General features: G+C 39.6%; 1 protein-coding gene across 3 annotated transcripts in view; it reads left to right on the top strand.

Moving 5' to 3' along the window:
* SLC12A5 (solute carrier family 12 member 5) overlaps positions 1-20,794 on the top strand; it is a 73,472-nt gene extending 52,678 nt beyond the window's left edge. Inside the window, exons 13-26 of one of the 3 annotated variants that reach the window (XM_075277364.1) lie at positions 1,777-1,895; positions 2,056-2,154; positions 3,915-4,034; positions 4,464-4,568; positions 5,482-5,650; positions 5,748-5,943; positions 6,615-6,784; positions 8,168-8,299; positions 10,088-10,195; positions 11,836-11,958; positions 12,042-12,220; positions 16,026-16,040; positions 17,446-17,579; positions 18,701-20,794. In XM_075277364.1, the coding sequence (XP_075133465.1) occupies positions 1,777-1,895; positions 2,056-2,154; positions 3,915-4,034; positions 4,464-4,568; positions 5,482-5,650; positions 5,748-5,943; positions 6,615-6,784; positions 8,168-8,299; positions 10,088-10,195; positions 11,836-11,958; positions 12,042-12,220; positions 16,026-16,040; positions 17,446-17,579; positions 18,701-18,792 (1,761 nt within the window). In that variant the 3' untranslated portion in view covers positions 18,793-20,794. Of the gene's footprint in view, positions 1-1,776; positions 1,896-2,055; positions 2,155-3,914; positions 4,035-4,463; positions 4,569-5,481; positions 5,651-5,747; positions 5,944-6,614; positions 6,785-8,167; positions 8,300-10,087; positions 10,196-11,835; positions 11,959-12,041; positions 12,243-16,025; positions 16,041-17,445; positions 17,580-18,700 lie in introns of those variants that run through there. The other 2 variants (XM_075277365.1, XM_075277366.1) reach the window with 2 other exon arrangements.
* The last annotated feature ends 2,589 nt before the right edge of the window (positions 20,795-23,383 follow it).

Here is a 23,383-nt window from a genome sequence, read left to right as displayed (position 1 = left end):
ATGACGTTCACATAGGTGGTCGAGTAAACTGAAGCTTGTCACTAGTCTTTTTTTATAGCGTCACCACCTTGCACACTCGCCAGGTAATTTCATATGTGCTGCTTTTTTATGATTATAGATCCATGTACTTTAACATTAATAATGTTGAAAACTACTTGGTGGAATTTTCCATTATGGTTCTGTTCTTTTTTTTTTGCTATGTAGATTGTGAGCCCCATATAGGGATCACAATGTCCTTTTTTTTCCCCTATCAGTATGTCTTTGTAGAATGGAAGGAAATCCACACAAACATGGGGAGAACATACAAACTCCTTGCAGATGTTGTTCCTGGCGAGATCCAAACCCTGGACTCCAGCGCTGCAGTGCTAACCACTGAGCCACCATGTTGCCCCGTTATGGTTCTGTTCTTGTGCTAAGCTTACCTGAATGGCTTGCACAGGTTGACTGTTATTTAAAGTCTCTACTTCTACATCTTTTGGAGATGAAAATGATAGTTGTCTTTTATAACAATAACCATTTTTTTTTTTTTTTCGGAAACCCTCCAAAGTTCTTTGAATGTGGGTTAAGTGATCCCAAAGACTGAAAATTTAATATGATTTAATCTAAAAGATCCCCTGTAACAATATTCCAATAATTTAAGTCCACTCACATCTGATTTGGATGCATCCAATGTGGTGTTGGTATTTAATAAAATGTCATGTCTGTAATTTTTTTTTTATTTTTTTTTAAATTTTCCTAAAATTTTCTGTGCTCATATCTAAGTTTCTCTACACTTGGAAGTCACTAAGACAATATCTATAAGGGTGTGTTCACACGATGTAAAATGGAGCGTGGTCTGGCACATATACGGCGTGTCAGAGTTTGAGCGCTCAAAAAGATCCCATTGATTTCAATGGGAGTTACAAGCGTATACGCCACGTTATTTTGCGCCCACAAAATTACGGGCGCAAAATAACACGGCGTATATGCTCATAACTCCCATTGAAATCAATGGGATCTTTTTGAGCGCTCAAACTCTGACACGCCGTATACGTGCCACATATACATTGTGTGAACGCACCCTAAGGGTGCATTCACACTGAGTAAACACTAGCTTATTCTGAACGTAAAACACGTTCAGAATAAGCGGCGTCTAAAGCAGCTCCATTCATTTCTATGGGAGCCGGCATACGAGCGCTCCCCATAGAAATGAATGGGCTGCTTCTTTCACTCCGAGCAGTCCCATTGAAGTGAATGGGAGGTGCCGGCGTATACGGCAAGCTCTGCTCATGCTGAGCCGTACACGCCGGCACTCCCCATTCACTTCAATGGGACTGCTCGAGTGAAAGAAGCAGCCCATTCATTTCTATGGGGAGCGCTCGTATGCCGGCTCCCATAGAAATGAATGAAGCTGCTTTAGACGACGCTTATTCTGAACGTGTTTTACATTCAGAATAAGCTAGCGTTTACTCAGTGTGAATGCACCCTAAGGGTGCTTTCATGCTGCTCTTTTTGGACATATTTTTTAGCCTTTCCTGCCTCAAAAAAAGCTCCAAAAGTAAAAATGTGAAAAATCTTGCATTGATTTCAGTAGAAGTCATAAGCGTACTGCTTTATCTTGAGACAGCTATAACCTCCAAACCCCTCTGAAGTCAATGGGAAGCTTTGAGACAACTCCAAAAATCTCTCTGTCACAAGCAAAAATGGAGCTGACTTTGAAGTTTGACACAAGTGTGGATAGTTACATTTATTTGTGTACAGTATTGATCATGGTTTATACTTTCATTATTTCCATAGGTTTTTGGCCATGGGAAGGCTAATGGAGAACCAACATGGGCTTTGTTGCTGACCGCCTGCATTTGTGAGATTGGCATCCTTATAGCATCTCTGGACGAAGTTGCTCCAATTCTTTCTATGTATGTCTATTGTGTATTATTACTCTTTTAAAATGTGACTTTTTTCAACTTAAGTCTCAGATTCTAATCTTTTCATTCCATCATCTAATTCTCAGATTCTTCTGTGACTGCTTCTAACCTTCTAGTTCCTTTCTTTTCTTCTTCCTCACTGTGACTGCAGGTTTTTCTTGATGTGTTACATGTTTGTTAACTTGGCCTGCGCAGTTCAGACATTGCTTAGGACTCCCAACTGGAGGCCTCGCTTCAAATATTACCACTGGTGAGTGAAGGCCTGGAATATATGGAAAAGGCTGGTCTGATACAACTTTCATGTCAGAAAATTCCATCTTTCAATATTTAATATCGGCTATTAATTAAATGAAATAGAATCGTATTTTAAGGATTTTACATTAGCTCAGAAATATCATGTAAACATAGCGGTCATCAAAAATACTCTTTCTTCTTCCGGATATTCCATCTAGTGCAGGGGTGCTCACACTTTTTCAGCATGTGAGCTACTTTATAACATGCCCAAGTCCAAAGATCTACTACCCACTTCTTGTGGGCGGGGCCGGGGTGGGTCGGCGAGTGGGGCGTGTCTGTGGGCGGGGCCGTGCATGTGGGCGGGGCCGACGCGGAGCGTGAGAGCAGGAGACAGCAGTGTTCTGTGGCCGCCCAGAGATCCTTGCTGTCTGCTTGTTCCAGCGCAGGCTGAGCGTTATCTCTGGACACTGGCAGGCTGGGGCTGCGGCAGCCCCGTCTGCCAGTGTCCGTAGATGACTCTCAGCCTGCACTGTGAACAAGCAGCACCCCGGCTCCCTCTATCCCTAAGAGCGGGGAGTGCATCATTCCCCGGAGCTGCTGCTGCCCGGCCTACAAGTGTCCGGAGTGCTTGTTCACAGAGTCGACTCTCAGCCTGCACTGTGAACAAGCAGACATCGGGGATCCCTTACTGCATCCCGCGATCAACCCATACGTCCATTGTGATCGACTGGTAGATTGCGATCGATGTATTGGGCAGCTCTGATTAAGTGGCTCATCTTCTTCTTCAACAATAGGGTGAGAACAGTTGTCACCAACTACAGGGTGTAGAAGAGAGGGTATACCCAAAGATCTTAAAGTTGGTCAAGCACATTATATAAAAGTAGGTTTGAGGATTGGCTGTAAAAGTTGTTTAGGCTAAAGCCCCAGCAGCAAAAAAATGCTACAGAAAATACGTAATACGCCGTCTTTTTTTCCATGGTCTTTCCACCGTGGCTAGACCATTGCTTTTATGCCATGTTGGGCCGTGGCCTAGAGAGATTTTTCCGACCCAGATAAAGTTTTCATACTGATGACTTTGTGTTTCTGGGGGATTGCAGCAACACGTCGACTGGAAATCCAATTTAAACTGTTCATGAATGTTTGATGACAAACATTGATTGGGATTTTCTAATGAAAGATCTTTCTTCCAACTATCACCTGAACATATCAAACGCAGCAAAATAGTTTTTAAGGATACATTTCCATCTGTGAGCTATGATGATGATTTTTACCCGATGAACATTTGTTTTGGGTGAAATGATCACTTTTATCAGATCTAGGCCGGTTGCAGATGACAGTTCTGCAGCCAGTGTGCAGTGAATTAAAAGCATGGCCGGGCTGCACATGAAGTGCATGGGCCATGCGTCCGTGGCTCCTTTCATTTAAAGAGTAGGAGTCACGCAAGCTCAGGCTACGCAATAGGACAGCAATAGGACATATCCTATCTGATGCGGCCCGGACTGTTGGCCTGCACACGGGACCGTGAAAATCATTTCATCACTTTCACCCTAGACCACAACACTACAGTGTATGGACAATGTCCTTAAGGGGTTAAGCACACAGCTGGTCTGCAGACAGGAAATAAGCCTGCTGCAAAGTTCAATTTTAGGAGATTCGAGGGTTTTTGATATTAGGAATTTATATTCCTCTTCATACATTTGTTTGTCTCCAACTACGCAGGTTTTAAAGGAATGTCCCTTGGAATATAAATGAACTGACATTTTGTCTCTTTTGCAGGACTCTTTCATTCCTTGGAATGAGCCTTTGCCTGTCTTTGATGTTTATCTGCTCTTGGTATTACGCTCTTGTGGCCATGCTGATTGCTGGTCTTATCTACAAATACATTGAGTACCGTGGGTGAGTATATGCAAAAACCTGTTCAAAAACATAGCTCATGATGGCATTGGTATGCAGAAGTAGAATACTTTTTGGAAATCCCTTTGGATTTTCATTTAAATTGATCAAATTGAGGTCAAACTAAGGCTTTATTCACACGGCAATAATTCATGTCCATGTGCAGTCGCAGACTTCGGGAACTAGACTCAGATGACGCACAGTGTGTATTTATGGCCACCTTGTGGTGTGCAGGTCATATAGACAATACATGCTTGGAATATTTTATAGCAGATGCTTACATAAGTATAAGATATATGTAGATGTGTTTGATAATATCAGTTTGTTATATGTCATATCAGATGCCACAATTTATAAAAAGTGGCCCTAGTAAAAGACTGATCTGACTTATGTAGTGTTTCAGCATTTATGATACCAAATTTCTGTACATAGGGCTGAGAAGGAGTGGGGAGATGGAATTCGTGGACTGTCACTTAGTGCTGCTCGATATGCTCTTCTAAGATTGGAGGAGGGACCACCACACACCAAAAATTGGAGGTATGGAAACTATTAAATTATTTATATCCTGTTTCTCTAATAAGCCCTACACCGAAAGTAAGCCCTAGCTTTATTTTGCAGGAGTTTTGGAGTAGGCTTGAAATATAAGCTCTACTTCAAAAATAAGCCCTAGTAGTTATAGTCAGCACCTTCAATGCTAGGTTGTCACGTGACGTCAAGGACACGGAGGATAGGCATACTGTAGCTCCCAATCGTCTTTGACATGTATCCCGCTACCTCCAGACATGGCAGGGTAAAATCCGCTCTCTCGCTCCTGAGTCCCACCTCCTGAGTGCCACTTCTTGGGTCCCACCTCCCAGCCGCTACTATTCGGTGGGCTTGGCTATCTACATGACCAGATGTTAGGTGCCACCACTGCTAGCTCCCACAGAGGCAGCCACTCCATTATAGCATAAAGGAGAGGAGATAGAAAGGTCACGGTGCCCCTGCCACACAATGTTTAGAGAAAGAGAGTACCAGTAAGTTTAAGACCCACTGACCCTGCACCATCAATTGTGAATGAAAGCTAATATTTTTTCAAGATTCTTCCGGTGCGAATCAAAAAAGATTCTGATTCATTCCAATGCCTGAAAAATAAGACCTACCCCAAAAATAAACCCTAACCCTTTTTTAGGTAAGAAGAGATCTTTTCCCTCTTATTGTAAAATATTCTTAAATGGTGTAAATTATTAAAACTATAATTTTGTACACCAGTTTCAATCAATTCCCTAGTCAGCGTCAGATATATCTGAATTATTAAGAGGCTTTGGCCCACCATAGTCAACTTTCATAAAAGTGGTGAGCAGGTATCTGAAGGAACTTTGGTTGTGAAAGGGCCATGCTCCAAAGATCTGCAACATTTCACCCCGAATACTGGCATAGTTGTTTTAGTTAATGTCTTTTTTCATTGCAGACCCCAACTGCTTGTTCTAGTTCGAGTGGATCAAGACCAAAATGTTGTTCATCCTCAGCTCCTTTCTTTAACCTCTCAGTTAAAGGCCGGTAAAGGACTAACCATTGTTGGTTCTGTGTTGGAAGGAACATATTTGGAAAATCATCCCCAGTCTCAACGTGCCGAAGAGGTAAGAATCACGTATTCTTACTTTTACACTGTAGACATATGTAGAAAAATATGGCTGTGTTTTAGGATTCATACTTTGTATCTTTTTATTATTCCAGTCTATACGTAGACTTATGGAAGCTGAAAAGGTAAAAGGTTTCTGCCAGGTGGTTATTTCTTCCAACATTCGAGATGGAATTTCTCATTTGATTCAGTCCAGTGGCCTTGGAGGGCTGCAACACAACACTGTCCTGGTTGGATGGCCACGTAATTGGAGACAGAAGGAAGATCACCAAACATGGAGGAATTTCATTGGTATTACTAACTTGTTTTACTACACTGATATATTCTAGCTACTGTCAGGGTCTGGGGTTGCTAGGTGGGGTGGCATAGACATAAAAGTTCAGATTCTTTAGTCCTAAAACAAAGATAAGAGTTTATTTTCACTCAAAAAGGCAGTGCAGCAACAAAAGTAAACAATACAAAAATAAATCCCTGCCCGGCTAGGCTCTAACTAAACATAGAATAGGTTACCTCACCTAGAATCACAGAAATCAAGTCAGTTGAGTCATTCAGGACACAGCTCCAAAAATATGACCTCTCTGTCAGCTCTCCAGCCAAGCTCTGCCAAAGTGTTGCTGCTGGAGCTGGCTTCTTAAGCCTCCTTGACGAGGAGACTCTCTGCAGTTGAGTCACTGCCGGAACATCCCCAAAGTGTGTACTGGAGGGGGGTGGAATAACAGGTCCCACTACCAACCTACCTGTCATTCCTAAAAATCCAGCCCAATACTGAGCATTTACCAAAATGCGCAATAACAAAAGTTGTCTGCTGAGAACAAACATTCCTGGAGTTTTCTCATCTCACCCACCTGAGTAGTCTGGGTGAGATGTACACCCCCTCCATTACCTGACTAACCATCGGCTTACACTACATATTGGTCAGTGTTTGTGATGTTCATCTCTTTGTTTTTTTTTTATCATTGCAGAACTTGTTAGGGAAACTACTGCTGCTCATTTGGCTTTGATGGTCACCAAGAATGTGGCGATGTTCCCTGGAAACCAGGAACGATTTTCTGAAGGAAACATTGATGTTTGGTGGGTGGTCCATGATGGTGGTATGCTGATGCTCTTGCCATTCCTTCTGCGTCATCACAAGGTAACCCTGTCTTATTATTTTCACTATACTAATGATATTCAACTTGCTTTCTTCTCCCAAAACAGTAGATACTCATGTATGAACACTTTTGTGCCCTCACAAGTGGATGTATGAAGTAGTTTTGTCTCTGCCATTTATCTCACCTAGAGATGCTAGAGAACCCACTCGATTACTTTATTTAATAGGATTAAGGGTTTCAATTACATATATTACAAAATTTGTCTAATATGAAAAAAATCATCATTAAGGGCCCTTTCAAAAAGCGGTATATACTATTTTTCTCTACTTGTCTCGGCCATTAAAGTCTCTGGCTTCATGAAAAAATACTAATAGCACAATGACTTTATATGTCTGTTTTTCACAGATGCATTGCTTGATGATTGGTTAAAAATAAAGAAGCCCCATGTTGCAGTAACGCAGCTTTTTTGTTGCAGATTTTATTACGTTTTTTTTTTTAGCCAAATCCAGGAGTGGATTGAGCAGAAGGTAGAAGTAAAAGAAGTATTTCCTATTCCTTTTGTATTCTTTTTTTGGCTTTGGCTAAAAAAAAAAAAACACAGCAAAATCTGCAATACAAAAGCTGCTTTTCCGCAATGTGGGGCTCCAGCGTTATTCGCAGTGGGGTGTTAATTAAAAAAAACAAAAAAAAACAGAAGATCAGTAATAGGGACTCTCAGAATTACAGATATTGTCACTATAATTTCAAGTCAATGTAATAACGCCTTGAAAAATTGTCAAGGATTTCTATGAAAAACAATGGTGTTCATTAGTGACTACAAACTTTGCACCCACATTAAAGGGGATGGCCACTTTCAAACCAATTTTGAGACCAATTTTATTGTTTGTATAATAAAATGTTGTACAATTCCTCACGGGTTTCTAGAGCTGTTATCATTCATTATACTTACTCCAAATGGATAAAAATCAGTCCATGGTCATGTGATATACAGTCCATGGTCATGTGATGAACACACATGTACATAGGTCGTTATAGTCACAGCAGACATTTGCCTGGCAATGTGCACCTATGACCATGGACTCTACATCACACGACGATGGACTGATTTTCACCTACTGGGAGAATGACAACAGAGATCTAGAAAACCATAAATAATTGAAGTATATGAAGTATACTGGAAAACGGTACAACTTTTAATTACATCAACAATAAAATTGGTCTCTCAATGTTGCCCTGAAAGTGAGCAACCCCTTTAACGTTCAGACCACATATAAACATGTGTTTACAATATATCATATGAGAAATAATATATTAAAATCATGTAACAACACAGTTAAAAAAAAACTTTATTAAATAAATGTTACAATTTGTTTTTACAAATAATAGTATCAAATAAATAATTACACCACATCTTGTCTATTAAGGTCTGGAAGAGATGTACAATGCGAATTTTCACAGTGGCTCAAATGGATGACAACAGTATCCAGATGAAGAAGGATCTCACCACCTTCCTGTATCATCTACGAATTAATGCAGAAGTTGAAGTAGTAGAAATGGTAAGTTGTAATGTAACATTCTAGGATAAATATATTGGCATTTATTAGATATAGATGTTAAGTCTGTCTCTGCAACTAATTTTGCTTAATAAGTTTAGTCCCAAAATGAACCATACTTTGCAAACATGATGGAAACACACTGATTTGGGTAATTTTTTGTCCAAAAAATATGTGTGCAAACAGCCCTAATCCATGAAGTATACAATAGTGTAAATGACTAAATGCATATAGTCTTAGAAATAGGAGAAAAAAGAGATTAAAGGGGTATTCCCATGACGCTTGTTCACTAACCTGCAGGCTGTTGTGCTCTCTTCACTTCCTGCTTCTCTCGGCACATAGGTGGGCGGGGTTTCACTTGTACGGGATTGGTTGTAAATTAATTACCACAGTGTGAAGCTGATGTAGCAGAATTGGATTTGAGTCAGTTTGCATTACATACAGAGGTAACGGACTCCCTATCTCAGCCCTTATCAGCCAAATTCAATTAAACTGACTGATAAGAGTTCAGAAATCCCGCAGCTCTCTGAGAAGCTCCGCTACTTATCAGACACAAACAGCTCAGAGCTGCTCCCAGCCACTCCCTCCCCCCCTGAGAGCAGGCAGCTACATCACTTGACAAATGAGCAGATAATCCCCAGGGCCATAGAAACAGAGTGTAAACAATGAAGTGAATAAATTAAGATAGCAGCCAAACAAAGCAGTTTTGATAAAGCAATGTATTTAAGAAAAGTCTTAAATCCACATAAACTAGCAGTAAAGATAGGATCTTTGTGATGGGACCTTTTTAAATCACTCACATGGCCACTGGTAACACGGATAATGTGGGTCGGATCTGTGGTAACTGGTGCAAGGAAGGTCTCGCTCGGCAAAGACGATACGTAGCAAAATCATCTGGAAACCCCCATATGATTTTGCCGATACTTGGGTAGCATGAAATCTTATCCACGAAGACTGGACATATACGATACGTTAGTACATTTACCCTGCTGAAAGTAATATCACCCAACTCTGCTATAAACATACAAATTTATTTAAATTGAGTCATTTGCCATACCCAATCCATTGGGAGGATTATTGAGGGATATTTATTAAGCAAAATTTGCCAAAATTAGGATGTAATTTGCCTTTTCCAATGTGTGTGAAAAGAGGTGTGACCTATTGGAAAAGGAGCATATAATCCCAGAGAGGGGTTTAGTCTAGGTTGTGACTCCAAGTACCAAAAATGTACTAAGAACATTGGAAACCTCTGCAGAATTTTTGTGAAAAGCACTATGGAAACAACTGCGATGCATTACCACCATAGTTTTTTTCTCACAGCACTTTTTTGTTGTGGCCTGCTATGTGGAGCCTTAGCCTAAATGTTTTTTTTTACCTCCTCTGGCCCTCCACCTGGGGTATAAGAGTACAATTAATTTACTCAATTGCATGTTATGGCAACGATTTTAGTTTGTCCAAGATGAATCTCTATTTGTTCGGTTTCTTAAAAACGGAACGATTTGGAATATTTGGGTTGAACCTGGCTTAGACTGAAGCAGTTCACCCATCTCTACTTACCCAATGTGACTTATAAGCAGAAATAAAAAAAATCCTGGAGTGCTTGGAATTTCGATTTTCTGATTATATAGCCAATGATCTCATTTTCAGATTTGATGGTTTCTCCCGGATATTTTCAAAGTGATATTAGAGAATAAAAATACAATTTACTGAAACCAAACTTGACTCAAATTGTATCATCTATACTATCTGTATTGTTTAAGATTGATTAACATTTATTCTATTCTGTTCTAGCACGACAGTGATATTTCAGCGTACACATATGAGAAGACTCTAGTGATGGAGCAACGATCTCAGATCCTGAAACAAATGCATTTAACAAAAACAGAACGGGAGAGGGAGGTGAATACACAACATTTTCATACAATTTTGGATTACGTAGACATATTTGTAACCTTGTTTGTAAAGACCATATCAAGAACTAAAAACTTAGATTTTTTTTTTTATTTGAAGTCAAGCAGTCATAAGTTTTTTTTTTTTCTATTTGTGTCCAATACCACTAAAGAGCTCTTCTGATGTGCCTAAATAAGTAAATTTTGATTTTCATGAAAAAAAAAAAAATCAATTTTCTTATGAATTCATGTAGTGAAATTAGTTTTCCCAGAAATGTGCTGTATATGTAAATCGCAACTGTTGCCACTTGGGGTTCTATCACAGCACATTCTGCTAACAGAGATTTCAGGTATAAATGACCATAAATCATCATGTTTGACTTTGTACCTTCCTTTGCTCCTCCCTGACACCGACCTCCTGATAGCACAGGATATAAATAGTATATCCCACACCAAAAATACCAGCATTGATTGCTTGGGGATGGTGGGGGCTAGAGGCAGAATTCCAACTGTGCCAGAATTAGTAGAGCAGCAGCTATTAATTGATTTAAAGAGCTGCACTTGTTGGAGGTGGTGAAAGGTCATGTTTAACAACTTCTGAACCACCCATTGGGTTTTTACATCTGGAAGGTAGTTGTCTAGATCTGCAACGACATACTGGTATGTCCCAGTAGATTTCAGCAAATGTAACTTCAGTAACTTCAGCCGGAGCTCCCAGAGAGAAGGCAGGAAAGGTTTGTTACTGTCCAAAAAAAAGAAAATCTGAAGTGCCAAGCTGCCGTTTTTTCACTGTTTTGATATAAATTTGATTAAAAAGTGACCAAAGCAATAGCAATTCCTCACACCTGGTCCTCCAATCAAAAAAAAAAAAAAAAGTTGTCCTATGCATCTCTGTACATGGAAGTATAAAAAGTTACGGGAGGCAGAATATGGCGACTTTCAGAATAAAAATTTTTTGGCACAGTTTTGGATTTTTGTTAATAAGTTAAAATGTAAATAAAACCATATAAATTTGGTATCCTTGGAATCATACCGAAACATAGAATACAGGTGACATGTCATTTTGGCTTCACAGTGAATTCTGTAAAAACAAAGCCTGTATGAAAATTGCAGTTTTTCTTCAAATCCACCCCATTCTGAATTTTTTTCCAGCTTCCCAGTACATTGTACAGAATAAATAATGGCGGCATCATGAAGAAAAATTTGTCCTGCAAACATTAAGACCTCATATGGCTCTGAGAAGGGATAAATAAAGAAGTTATGGGGTTTGGTGGGAGGGAAAGAGTCAAAAACGATAAATGAAAATCGAAAAATGCCTGTGTTGAGAAGAGGTTAATATTTTCCCAAATATAAAAAAAATTAAACATACGCAAAAATAAAAACAACATAAAAATAAAGCCCTATGTGTCACCCAAAAAAGAAGCAGAAATTAGTTGGAAATTCCAAATGAGAAAATGTTACAGCCCTCAAAACCGCACATACAAAACGCCCAAATAGGTGGTCCTGAACCACAAATTGTCCCAGTACTGAAGTGGTTAAATAGTTGTTAGTGGTGGTGGTCCTCTTTAAAAAAAACAAAAACCACAAAAACAAAAGTCGAAGTAAATATCAGATGTGGTCTACACTCCCTTTAACTTCCTTCCTATACAGATTCAGAGCATTACAGATGAATCACGTGGTTCAATAAGACGTAAGAACCCTACAAACTCTCGACTGCATCTAAGTGTTCCGGAAGAGCAAGTAGGTGATTGTGAGGAAAAGCCTGAAGAAGAGGTAAAATTGAAACCCAGTGCTTTGACCCTTGAAAGTATCTCCCTTTCTATTGTTCCCTGAATATGGATCTTCTTTACATTCAGGTAAAATTAATACATGATGAAAATGCAACAAGTACACCGCAATCTCCACCAGAGGAACCAGACACAACCCAAGAAAAGGTGCACCTTACCTGGACAAAGGATAAGTTTACAGCAGACAAAAATAAAAGCAAAAGTCCTAGTACTCCAGAAGGAATTAAAGACTTCTTCAACATGAAACCGTAAGTATATATATATATATATGTAGAGTTAGGTTAAAGCACTTCAGTAGGTATACTTAGATTAGAACGGCTTCTACAGTAATACAAGTCACCGTTTCTAGGATTACAGATTACAAACATTTGATTATACCTGCTAACCCGCAGTAGGACTCTTCCAATCATGCATGGACTTTAGTGTGGACTGGACATCAGTCTATGCATGTATTCCCATAAGATTCTAATTGTGAATCTCATTGGCTTGAGTAGAGAAACTGACCTTTGATCCACACTCAAGATTTTGTGTGGTTTGGAGAGTCATAGTGCTCTAAAATAGGGTTGATATTTCAAGAATAAAGTCATTAGTAAGACTAGCTCAAAAAAGTTTGCCAGCCGTCCCTAGGAGTTCTGGACTGGTTTGACCCTGGGTTAAGTGACTGGAACCAACACCCGGAGCAATCCACCTCCTTTCTCGCTTTCATCAGTAGTTACCTGTATACTCGAGCATAAGCCAAATTTTTCGTCACAGTTTTCGTGCTGAAAAAGCCCCCCACGGCTTATACTCGAGTCAATTTTTTTTTTTTTCTATTTTTTTTGGTGTGTGTGTGTGTGTGTCTATGACCGGCCGCAATAAAAATTAAAAGAAAGTTGTAAATCACTCCTTTCCCTAGAATACATACAAAATTAGAAAATTACTATGAAACACATACACATTAGGTATTCCTGTGTCTGAAAGTGCCTGGTCTACTGAATATAGGGTATCTGCAGTGCTCCTGTTCCGTCGGGAAGGGGTTAATAGGAGCACTGCAGATACCCTATATTCAGCCAGACTGAATTCCAAGTGGGGTAAAAAAAAACAGTCCTCAAACTCAGGGAAGGGGCAGACAGACAACCAAAACACCCTCTCCCCTTCCCCAGCATCTACTGCACCCAAAAACTCCGACCATTTTAGTATTTGAAATTTTCAAGTAGCTGCTGCATTTCCTCCCTAGGCTTATACTCGAGAAAATATGTTTTCCCAGTTTTTTGTGGTAAAATTAGGGGCCTCGGCTTATACTATACTCGAGTATATACGGTATGTAGGCTGGCTTTAGCAAAGGTAATACCTGAGAAAACTTGACATGAGGGAGAATGCCAAGCGACCCAAAGGACCAAATGTGCTCCAATCGTATATAACCCTGTGATCTGAAGCAGCCTGGAACAGATCCTGCCAGTGCTGCACTTTGGGTTCCATTTTAGGGTCAAGTGATAGGAACCAGAATCTAAGTTGATCTGTCACTTTCCTCCTCGCTGACATTACCTGTACTATGGGGATTGGCAGACTAAATCACTGTAATTCTAAGTCAACCTGCATAGTACAGGTAATACCTTTGAACACGGGAGAGGAGGGAGGAAGTGGATCGACTGAAAAAAACAAAACAAAAATAAACTAGTCATGCTGTGACATTTATCATGATATATGACATGAAGTTAAAGAGGGGCTTTAGCTTAAGATGCAACAATTTTATTATTCTTTATTATTGGTTATTTATATAGCACCATTAATTCCCTGGTGCTTTACATTTGGGGGTTACATACAATACACAAAATATACAGGCAGATATAAAACTAACAGTGAGTGATTGGCACAGTGGGGTAGAGGGCCCTGCCTGTGAGGGCTTACAATCTATAAGGGAAGGGGGTAGAGACAGAAGGTGAGGGGAGAGACTGTACAGATGGCAGTGAGGTGATAGTGTTATTGGAGGTTGTAGGCCTTCCTGAATAGTCTTCAGGGCCTTCTTGAAGCCTGTGATTGTGGGGGTCAGTCTTATGTGTCTTGGTAAGGAGTTCCAGAGTATGGGGGATGCACGAGAGAAATCTTGGAGACGGTTGTGTGAGGAGCGGATGAGAGCAGAGCGGAGTAGGAGGTCATTGGAGGATCTGAGGTTACGTGTGGGCAGGTAGTGGGAGATTAGTTCAGAGATATATGGAGGGGACAGGTTGTGGATCGCTTTGCATGTTAATGTTAGCAACAATGTGTGCTATTTTTGCCAGCCAAATATTAGGTGGTAAAAATGTAAACTGGACAGCACCAAATTTATCATTCAACATTGGAGAATGTTTATTAAGCAAACCTCCAGAATTGTGGCATAATCTGCATCAAAAAACTAACATACCTTTTACCACATTTATCAAGTGGTTTAGACAGGTGTGGGTTAAGCTTCAAAGTCTACTAAAAATGCTCCAAATTTTGGTACATTATCTGCCGTAAAGTAAGAGGTCGATGGCTAGACTAGATAGTTTAATAATGTGAATAATTTATGAAACGGTAGTGGACACTTTGATAAATCTAGTCTAGTTTAAGTTTACACTAACTTTTAGGCCAGCCTATGTGGAAATGTACAGCATTGTGCTCGGTAAGTACTGAAGAGGCTGCAGCACTGAGAATCTTTAGTTGTTGGCCTATCTTAAGGATAGGTCATCAATTATTATGATTCTAAAACCATTTTAGGCTGAGGGCACACGTTGCGGAAACGCATTTTTTTGGTGATTTTGTTGGGGGGTTTTTTGAGCCAAAGGCAAGAATTCCTACAAAAGAAATGGTGACTATCTAGGAAGCTCTTATATTTCTACCTTCTGGTCAATCCAGTCCTGGCTTTGGCTCAAAAAAATCGAAGCAAAATCTGCAACAAAAAAAAAACTAGACTAGGCCCATATTGTTGAGAGGCTGCTTTTTTGCTGCAGTTTTTTTTTCTTTTGCTAAAGTCAGGAGTGGATTGAGCAGTAGGCAAAAGTATAAGTGCTAACTTTATATTTCCCATTCCTTTGGGAAAAAAATATGGCTAATAAAAAAATCTGCAACAAAAAAAGCAGCTTTTCTGCAACGTGAAGCTTTAACCTTAGACAGAAATACTAAATGTGCCCCTCTGTGATGAATCTAGAACATTTTAAGTTTGCATTGTCTAAACCTTAGGCAGGATTAGCAAATGGCAGTATTATATTTTTATTTTAAAGAGGACCTTTCACCATCTGGGGCACATGCGGTTTAATACACCGCTAGAAAGCCGACAGTGCGCTGAATTCACGTTCTGTGCCCCCGGTGAAGAGCTATCGGTGCCGGGCAGTAAGTAACGCCCCCTCTGACAGTACAGTGCAATAGACGCTACTGTGAAGAAGGGCGTTCCTGACTATCAGAAACGCCCTTCTGACAGTTAAGAGCTACGGTATCGGCACCGATAGCTCTTCAGCAAGGGGAACAGAACATGAAAGCCGACTTTCTAGCGGTGTATTAAACCGCATGTGCCCCAGATGGTGAAAGGTCCTCTTTAATGACAGCTGGAAGCACACTGTAGTGCAGTAAATACACTGCAAAAATGTTAGCGACCGACTTTATTGAACTGCGAACATGTATTATGATAAGAATTAATGCAAGATTATTAGAATATTTTCAGCAATCAGCCCATTTTTTCTGTAAGAATGGCTCATCAAAATAAAAAAAATATATATTTTTTTAACTGAATCAATTCACTGGAGTGGAAAATATTATTGTATGTGTTAAATGAATTATTAACACCTGAAGTTAACAGTTACAAACAACTTTTCATAGAAACAAACAACAGGGTTGTGCAAAAGCAAAAATCAGATAAATAATAGAGTATATTCTAGAACTGCTATTCATGAGCAGTGACCCACGAGATGCTCTCAGATCTTCCGACATTTTCGTATTGCACTCAGTCTGTTGATTTTTTTAGGTTCAAGCACAAGTTATTTTTAATACATTTATACCAAATTTGCAGATATTCTTTGTTCGTCACTAATCCTGATTTATTCCTATTTTTCTTGCGATCAGGGAGTGGGAGAACTTGTAAGTATTTTTGTTTTGTAAACTTGCTAGTTAAAGGGGTTGACCGGTTGTTGACAAATCAGTGTTACTTTAGCTGGTGGGAGGTGCGCCTCATATTTATGACGAGGAACACCCTCCATTGGGCTGTGCGCCTGGGGGAAATGTACGCCAGTTTGTAGACGCATCACATCTGATTTCTGGTGCAACTGATGATAAATCTGGCACACCCTTTTTCAGTAAAGTGGTGAGAATGATGCAGAAATTAAAAAGGCACAATTTTTTTCCACAAAAAACATAATTTGCACAAAAACATTGTGACTTGTATTCTAAAAAACTGGCATACATGGCATTATGTCTGCCCCATTTATTTTTTTTAACAATGAAGTTATGCTATTCCCCAATATACTTTCTATCAATTCCACAGAATTTTCTAGATCTCTGCTTGTCGTAAATCATTGTTTACTTCAAGTGGATAAAAATCATTCCATGGTCATATAATGGACACACAGGTGCACGGCTTGTTACAAGACAGATGTCTGGTTACTGTGCTGTGACTGTAAGGCTGAGGCCCCACGGTGCGGAAACACAACTTTTTTGTTGCAGATTTTATTGCGTTTTTTTTGAGCCAAACCCAAGAATAGCTAAAAAAGGAATGGGCAATATATACCCTGTTTCCCCGAAAATAAGACACCCCCCTTCAACTCCTGGACCACCTACAATCGGCAGTCATGCCGGTGCTCCGCTAAGGAAGCATCGGCATGACTGTCGATTGTCCCCCACTCCAGCCGCTGCATAAGACATCCCCTGAAAATAAGACAGGTCATATATTTCGGGAGATAATTTAATATAAAACACTGTCTTATTTTCGGGCAAACAGGGTAGGAAGTTCTTATACTTCTACATTTTGCCCAATCCATTCCTGGCTTTGGCTCAAAAAAATGCAACAAAATCTGCAACAAAAAAAGCTGCATTTCTGCAACATGGCGCCTTAGCCTAAGGGTCCATTCACACGGAGGAAAATGTGAGGAATTTCAGCGCTGAAAAAAAAAAAAAAAGCCTCCCATTGACTTCAATGGGTTCCTTTTTCTGCTAGCACCCACTGAAGTCAATGGGAGGATTTTTATTCAGCAATGAAATTCCATACCAAATTCCTCTGTGTGAATGGACCCTAACAAGCTGTGCAATTATGTGTCCATCACACGACCATGGACTGATTCTATCCACTGGAAGTAAAAAAAGAACAGAAAGCAGAGATCTATGAGGAATTGTTACAGAAAGTATATTGGAAAATTGTATAAGATTTCATTGCACAAATAGTAACATTTGCTGAAACTGGACAACCCCTTTAAATAGTGTTGGTAAAACTGATGCTCTAGAAGATTTGCGTGTGTCTACAAGTTTTCTTATCCAAATTCTTCTTACCCAGGAACCAGTCAAATGTTCGCAGGATGCACACAGCTGTGAAACTTAATGAAGTTATAGTCAAGAAATCTCATGATGCAAAACTTGTTCTACTCAATATGCCTGGTCCGCCTCGTAATAGGAAAGGAGATGAAAACTGTATCCTTTCTGTGAAAAAATACCATAACTTATCGTGTTGGATGATTAGGTCGGTATTCTGGAACTTTAATACGCTGACTTACCCTTAGGATATGCCTAATAGCTTGGTGGGGGAGTACATTGGCATATATTTGGAATGGAGCAGAGTCGCAGTACCACACACTGAGGCGCAGGGGCGTAACTCGAGGGGTTGCAGTGGGTGCAGTCGCACACGGGCTCCGGAGCCTTCCTTCTGGCCCATAAGCCATTAATCAACCTTAGTGTGGTTAGGATAAATTCCTTAAACATCACTAACAAGAATTCGCTGTAGGGATGAGGTAGGGAACCCGGACAAAAGATTGCACCAGGACCCACAAGACTTTAGTTACGCCACTGTTCAGGGGAATGTATCAATCCATCAGCATCAGAGATGCTCCACATCCTGTTTTCATTGTCCTTTCGTATATTTAAGTTTGTGACTGGTGTAGATTTCCATTTTGGAGTGCGAGTCTAGCTTGATAATTCAGACGATCCTTGTGCCATTTGATGCCTGTATTAAAACTGGCATATGAAACTCCAGATTTTGCTGCATTTTTCTAAGCAGAAAAAAGTCTTTCCTTTATAGTTCTCATTCCTTTTTGTCACGCTTACTTAGAAATCGGGTTCAACTACTGCCAGGATGTGCGCCTGCACTGTAATCTGCGCGAGCTTGGAGCTGTGTTGTTCATTATTCTCTATGGCTCCATACAAATACCTGTGTATTTATCAACAAGGGTTCAACACCCTGGAGAAAACTCAGGATAGGTCTTGGCTCCTATCAGTTTTTCTGCCTGTACTCATTGCATGAATTCATCCATACGCTTTTCATGTCGTTTTACTATGGACCTGTAGATGCGCACGTTTGTGTTCATGTAGTCCAATGATCAGTTAAGCCAGGTGGTATAGCCCACCCCACGTCCTCTTTCAAGAAAGTGATGAAAAATGCCACTTGCGATAAAAATTGGCACAAGTGGCAGCCAGGAAGTTGCAAACCCAACTTTTACCCCACTGGGTTTCCATTCATACTTAAAATTTATATAGGATGTTATAATATTACGATCCGCTGACAACGCTTTCTTACTTCCCTTAACTTCTGGCACCAGATATGGAGTTCTTAGAAGTCCTCACAGAACATCTGGACCGAGTTATGTTGGTTCGCGGTGGAGGACGCGAAGTCATTACCATCTATTCTTGAATACCAGAACCCGGATGAAGTTTTTGCTGCACTTAGCAGGAGTCTTCAAACCTCTCTCCATACTGCAAAAGTTTTAGGGATCAGGAGAGATGGGGGGAGGCATATGGTCAGTGCTCAGAAACTTCACTTGCTTCCACCATTCCCCTTTAATGCCCTTACATGTGAACTGCAGCACCAGATCTTCCATTCCAGCACAAGTGCAACTGTTCCTCATATCTTCATCAGCGTGCAACTGATGAAGTTTATATACAAATCTTTACATAAGTCTATGTACGTTTCTTAAACTGAGCCGCACTGCTTAAGATGCTATAGATACTGGCCCCTCTGTGCATCCTGTGATCCACTGTTACACTAATTTCTCTCTGACACAGACTTGGAGAACACGTGGGTTGTACTGGCAGAAATCAGAAGAGAATTTTCATCAACACCTATTGGCGAAAAAGAACAGAGTCATTAGATAAAGCATTGGTGTGACAAGATTAGGGAGAGAGGGGGTATTCACCAGCATGCTTTACCGTTCCAAATGTTCCTCCCTCTACACCCTTTTCTTGACAGCCGCTATTTTCTCCTCGGCTTCAGCAATTTGATCTGTCGGGATTTGGGGCAACCGCAGACAAAATTGCCCGACAACTTACATTGTCTTATTCAGACTGCATATGCCCCAGATCAGGAAGAGCCAAAGTCGCAGAAGAGGCCAAACAACACATTGAGGACCACTCAGCTGTGCAGGAAATCAAGCAAGGGCTGTTAATATATTGTCTGATGCCGAGGAGCATGTTGCAATAATAATCTGATGCAAAAAAAAAAAAAAAAATGGAACAATTGTTTCTGCCTTTTACTTTTCCTCTACCCTTTGCTTTGTAGTATTGCTTTTGAGGAACTGTGCCAGAAGAGTGATGAAGGGATTCGACACAAGGCAACTGGGACAAGAGTCAGATCGGTGGCAGGGAAGTCAGGGGACCTTTTAGAGACTGTGACTCGCTTCCACAGTCTCAGATTGCATGGCCGAGGATAGATCGCTTATGTAAAGTTCATTTCACACTATCCCAATCATCAGTTCTTTCTGCTGTGTTTTTATGTGCTTGCTTCTTTTGTCCTCCACCACCGCACAGATGAAGTAACTCCCACATCACATGTAACGATAGTAGAAATTTAACCGCAGTCCAAAATGCTTTTCGATATGTTTATTTAAAAAAAAAAAACGATACAAGGCCGGTAAATATTTATGCACTTTCAAAATATATCGTAATAAAAAAAAATCTCAGAAACCGGTCTTCCAGAACAGTAGCCGATAGGATAGAGTGGAAACTTTGGAGCTTTAAAACTTTTTAATTTGCACGTGTGATATAGTTTGTTTCCTTTTAATTGCCTCACTCCATTGTAGTAGTAAGTGCTGGAAATTCGGCACCCCCGGAATATATATATATGAAAAAAAAAAATTATTTTAAAAATCCCTCCACATTTTGATGTTTGAACGTTTTACAGTGCCATGTCAATAGTGCTGTGACTTTAAGCTGTATGTGGCGTAGGCATTAAAGAGCACGCGCCAGTGTACATATATATATTTTTTAACTATATAAATATATAAACAGAGATTTATTCAGAATGCAGAGTTCTACTGTTTAAAACAAAAGTGAATTTAATGGTAGAGTAAGCATGTACTGCAAAGTTATATTAATTTTCTCATGTGTAGCACATTCAGTCAATATTTTTATAACTGTAATAGCTCAAGCTCCTCGTCACGGAGGTTCCTGGTCAAAAAAAAAAAAAAAAATCTATATATGACTTATTTGCTTATGGTGTTCATTTTTTTTCATAATCTGGTGCTTTCATGTATGAAATGAAATTGTAGTGTTTGCAATAAATGTATTCCATTTGTCCTCAAGTCAGTGAAAACCTGTGAAATGCAGTAGCAAATATGGTCTCAAACAAGGACTGCAGCATGAAGTTAGCATCCGAAAGAATATCCAACTCCAATCTTTATTTCTGGTTAATATATATATATATATATATATATATATATATATATATAAAAAAACCAAAAGTTGTCATTTTATTCTGCACAGAACACGCGGTGCCCTCTTTTCATTCTCCATTTCGATGATAGGCTTCAACTACTTTTGTAGTTTATGTTTTGCTGTAGAATCCAGTCTCTAGTAATTCCACTTTGCCTTGTGTAGAGCGAGAAAAAGCAGTAGCCTTGCATGAGTGCAATGGTGAACACCATGCAAATCTTCAAGTGCAGGTTATTTGTGCAAATAGAATCATTATGACAGCATTGGAACCTGGAAAGGTTTAAGTTTATCTGTGCAAGGCATATTTGGCAGCAGCCGCTACGTAAATTGGCTGTTTGATGTTTGTACATGTATAAGTGGCCGTGAGTTTGGTTTGCCATTTGTTCCTTGAAGTGCCTCTAAGAGTGAAAAACTGGCTCTCTTGTGCTCCAGCTGTTGCTCCAGTATATAGATCTTCGCAAACAGACACATCAAAACCAATATGGACTTTTTTTTTTTTTTTTTTAACCTGCCCCCCACCCCTTCGCTTCCCATAATGGATTTCTATGTAAATAGAAGCATGGTGGCTCAGTGGTTAGCATTGCTGCCAGTCTTGGGTTCAAATCAACCAAAATCTGCTAGGAGTTTGTATGCTCTCCTCATGTTTCTGTTGGTTTCCTCCCACGTGCCAAAAAAACCAAAACATACTGATTGGTAAATTGGCTCCCCATATAAACAACTGGGGGATGAGCGCCTATATGGCGCCACTAACTCCCCTACAGTGCTTTGAGTCTCCATCAGAAAAGCGTATTACAAATGTTTGTCGTTATCATTAATAAAGCATAACCTCTGTAATAAACTTATCACCTCTTTTACTATTTTAAAGGCGTTGTTTAAAGATTTACCGAAATTTGGCCAAAGACCGAAAACAGTAAAAATTAAAAAGCAAAAAAACAAAAACAAAAAAACCACCAACTTTTCATATTCCTGCAGCAAGAAAACAGTCTGGCTTTGATAATGGGCTATACACAAGTGACAAATGTAGTCAGTCGCCCGTAATGGGCTGCAGTTGTCACATGGGCAGATGCAGCATGTAATGTCTTTAGGAAGATAAGCACAGATCACCATGAAGTGATGCAAGAAGGATTGCTCTTGTCCAAATTTGGGTAAATCCCAGAAAAACCCCTTTACGATTGCTGCTCCTCATCCGTAAACAGGACTACTCTTGTTTAAACTGTAACCAAACCTTCAAACAACTTTCGATTTTTTGGCAGCGTTTGTATCATTAATAAATTTTGTAATATATTTTAACAAACTTTGTCTCCTTTCTGTGAAATTCTGTTTTTTTAAAATTCTTTCCCTTACTTCTCTATTGAGAGCTGTAGACTACATCTCACTGTGTACCAGCATGTATATCATGCAAGGAAAATAAGAGTGGGGGAGGGTCACTTCCAATAGTTATATCATCATGGGTATTATAAAACACAAATGTGCTAGATATCACTGGTCGGAAAGATATAGCATTAATAGATAACTGAATTGTAGTATCTGCTGTGACTATCCATAATAAACCAGAAACAGATAATTTTCAGAATACTGTCCCGTACCTTTCTTTGAAAACAGTTGGGACTTGAGTATATGTAGCTTCATATGTATATATAAAGTATCACAATTACAAGGTGATATCGGTGGAAATAGTACAGGTAGAACTTACTATAGCGCTTAGCATCATATGAAAGAGGAGTCTCCTCTTTCATATGACACCAGAAGCAAGTTTCTATATTTTATAATACTGAAGATATAATGAAGTGACCCTCGCTCACTCTTACACAATCCCGTACACTGTACACAAAAAGCAGCAATGACAGCCCTCCATAGAGAAGCAAAAGGAAAAAAATAAATAAACAGGATTTCACAGAAAGGAGCCAAGGTGTGTTAAAGTATATTACAAAATTTATTAATGACACAAATACTGCCTGAAGATCCAAATAGTTTGAAAGTCGAGTTACACCTTCTATCCAGAGGGTGAAAATTAGTTGCAATGTATCTAGCCTAGGTAAAGACATGAGCAGCACAAAGTTGGTCATCTGCCATGGATTTACTACAATGTATCAGTAGTTGACACCTTTTTTAATGGCTAACTAAAATGATGGCAGATTGCAAGCTTTCGAGCCTCTAGGCCCCTTCCTCAGGCATAGTGACTCGAAGGAAGGGGCCTAGAGCTTTGAAAGCTTGCAATCTGTCATCATTTTAGTTAGCCATTAAAAAAGGCATCAACTACTGAAGACTCAATTTTTTATATTTCATATCCACTGGCTAACACGGTATAAAGATATTTTTCCTTATACAAGGTATCAGTGCAGGTAAAAATCTGGAGTCCAGGATCAATAGATCCCAAAGGGCTGCAAAGATTTAACACAGACTATAAGTAAGAGCTGTATTTGGACTTTGGATGTTCTCATTCACTGACAGCAAAGCGATCATAAAAATGAGAAATTCCAAGTCATACCATGACCAATTTAATTTCTTTGCAAAAATCAATATTGCATCAGATCTTACAATTCAAGTTACCAATTTCCAATCTGCACTGAAAAAAA

Source organism: Leptodactylus fuscus, chromosome 6, assembly GCF_031893055.1.
Source record: "Leptodactylus fuscus isolate aLepFus1 chromosome 6, aLepFus1.hap2, whole genome shotgun sequence".
Classification (NCBI taxonomy): domain Eukaryota; kingdom Metazoa; phylum Chordata; class Amphibia; order Anura; family Leptodactylidae; genus Leptodactylus; species Leptodactylus fuscus.
The sequence above is the reverse complement of the archived record's forward strand: the minus strand, read 5'-3'. Positions and strand labels throughout refer to the sequence as shown.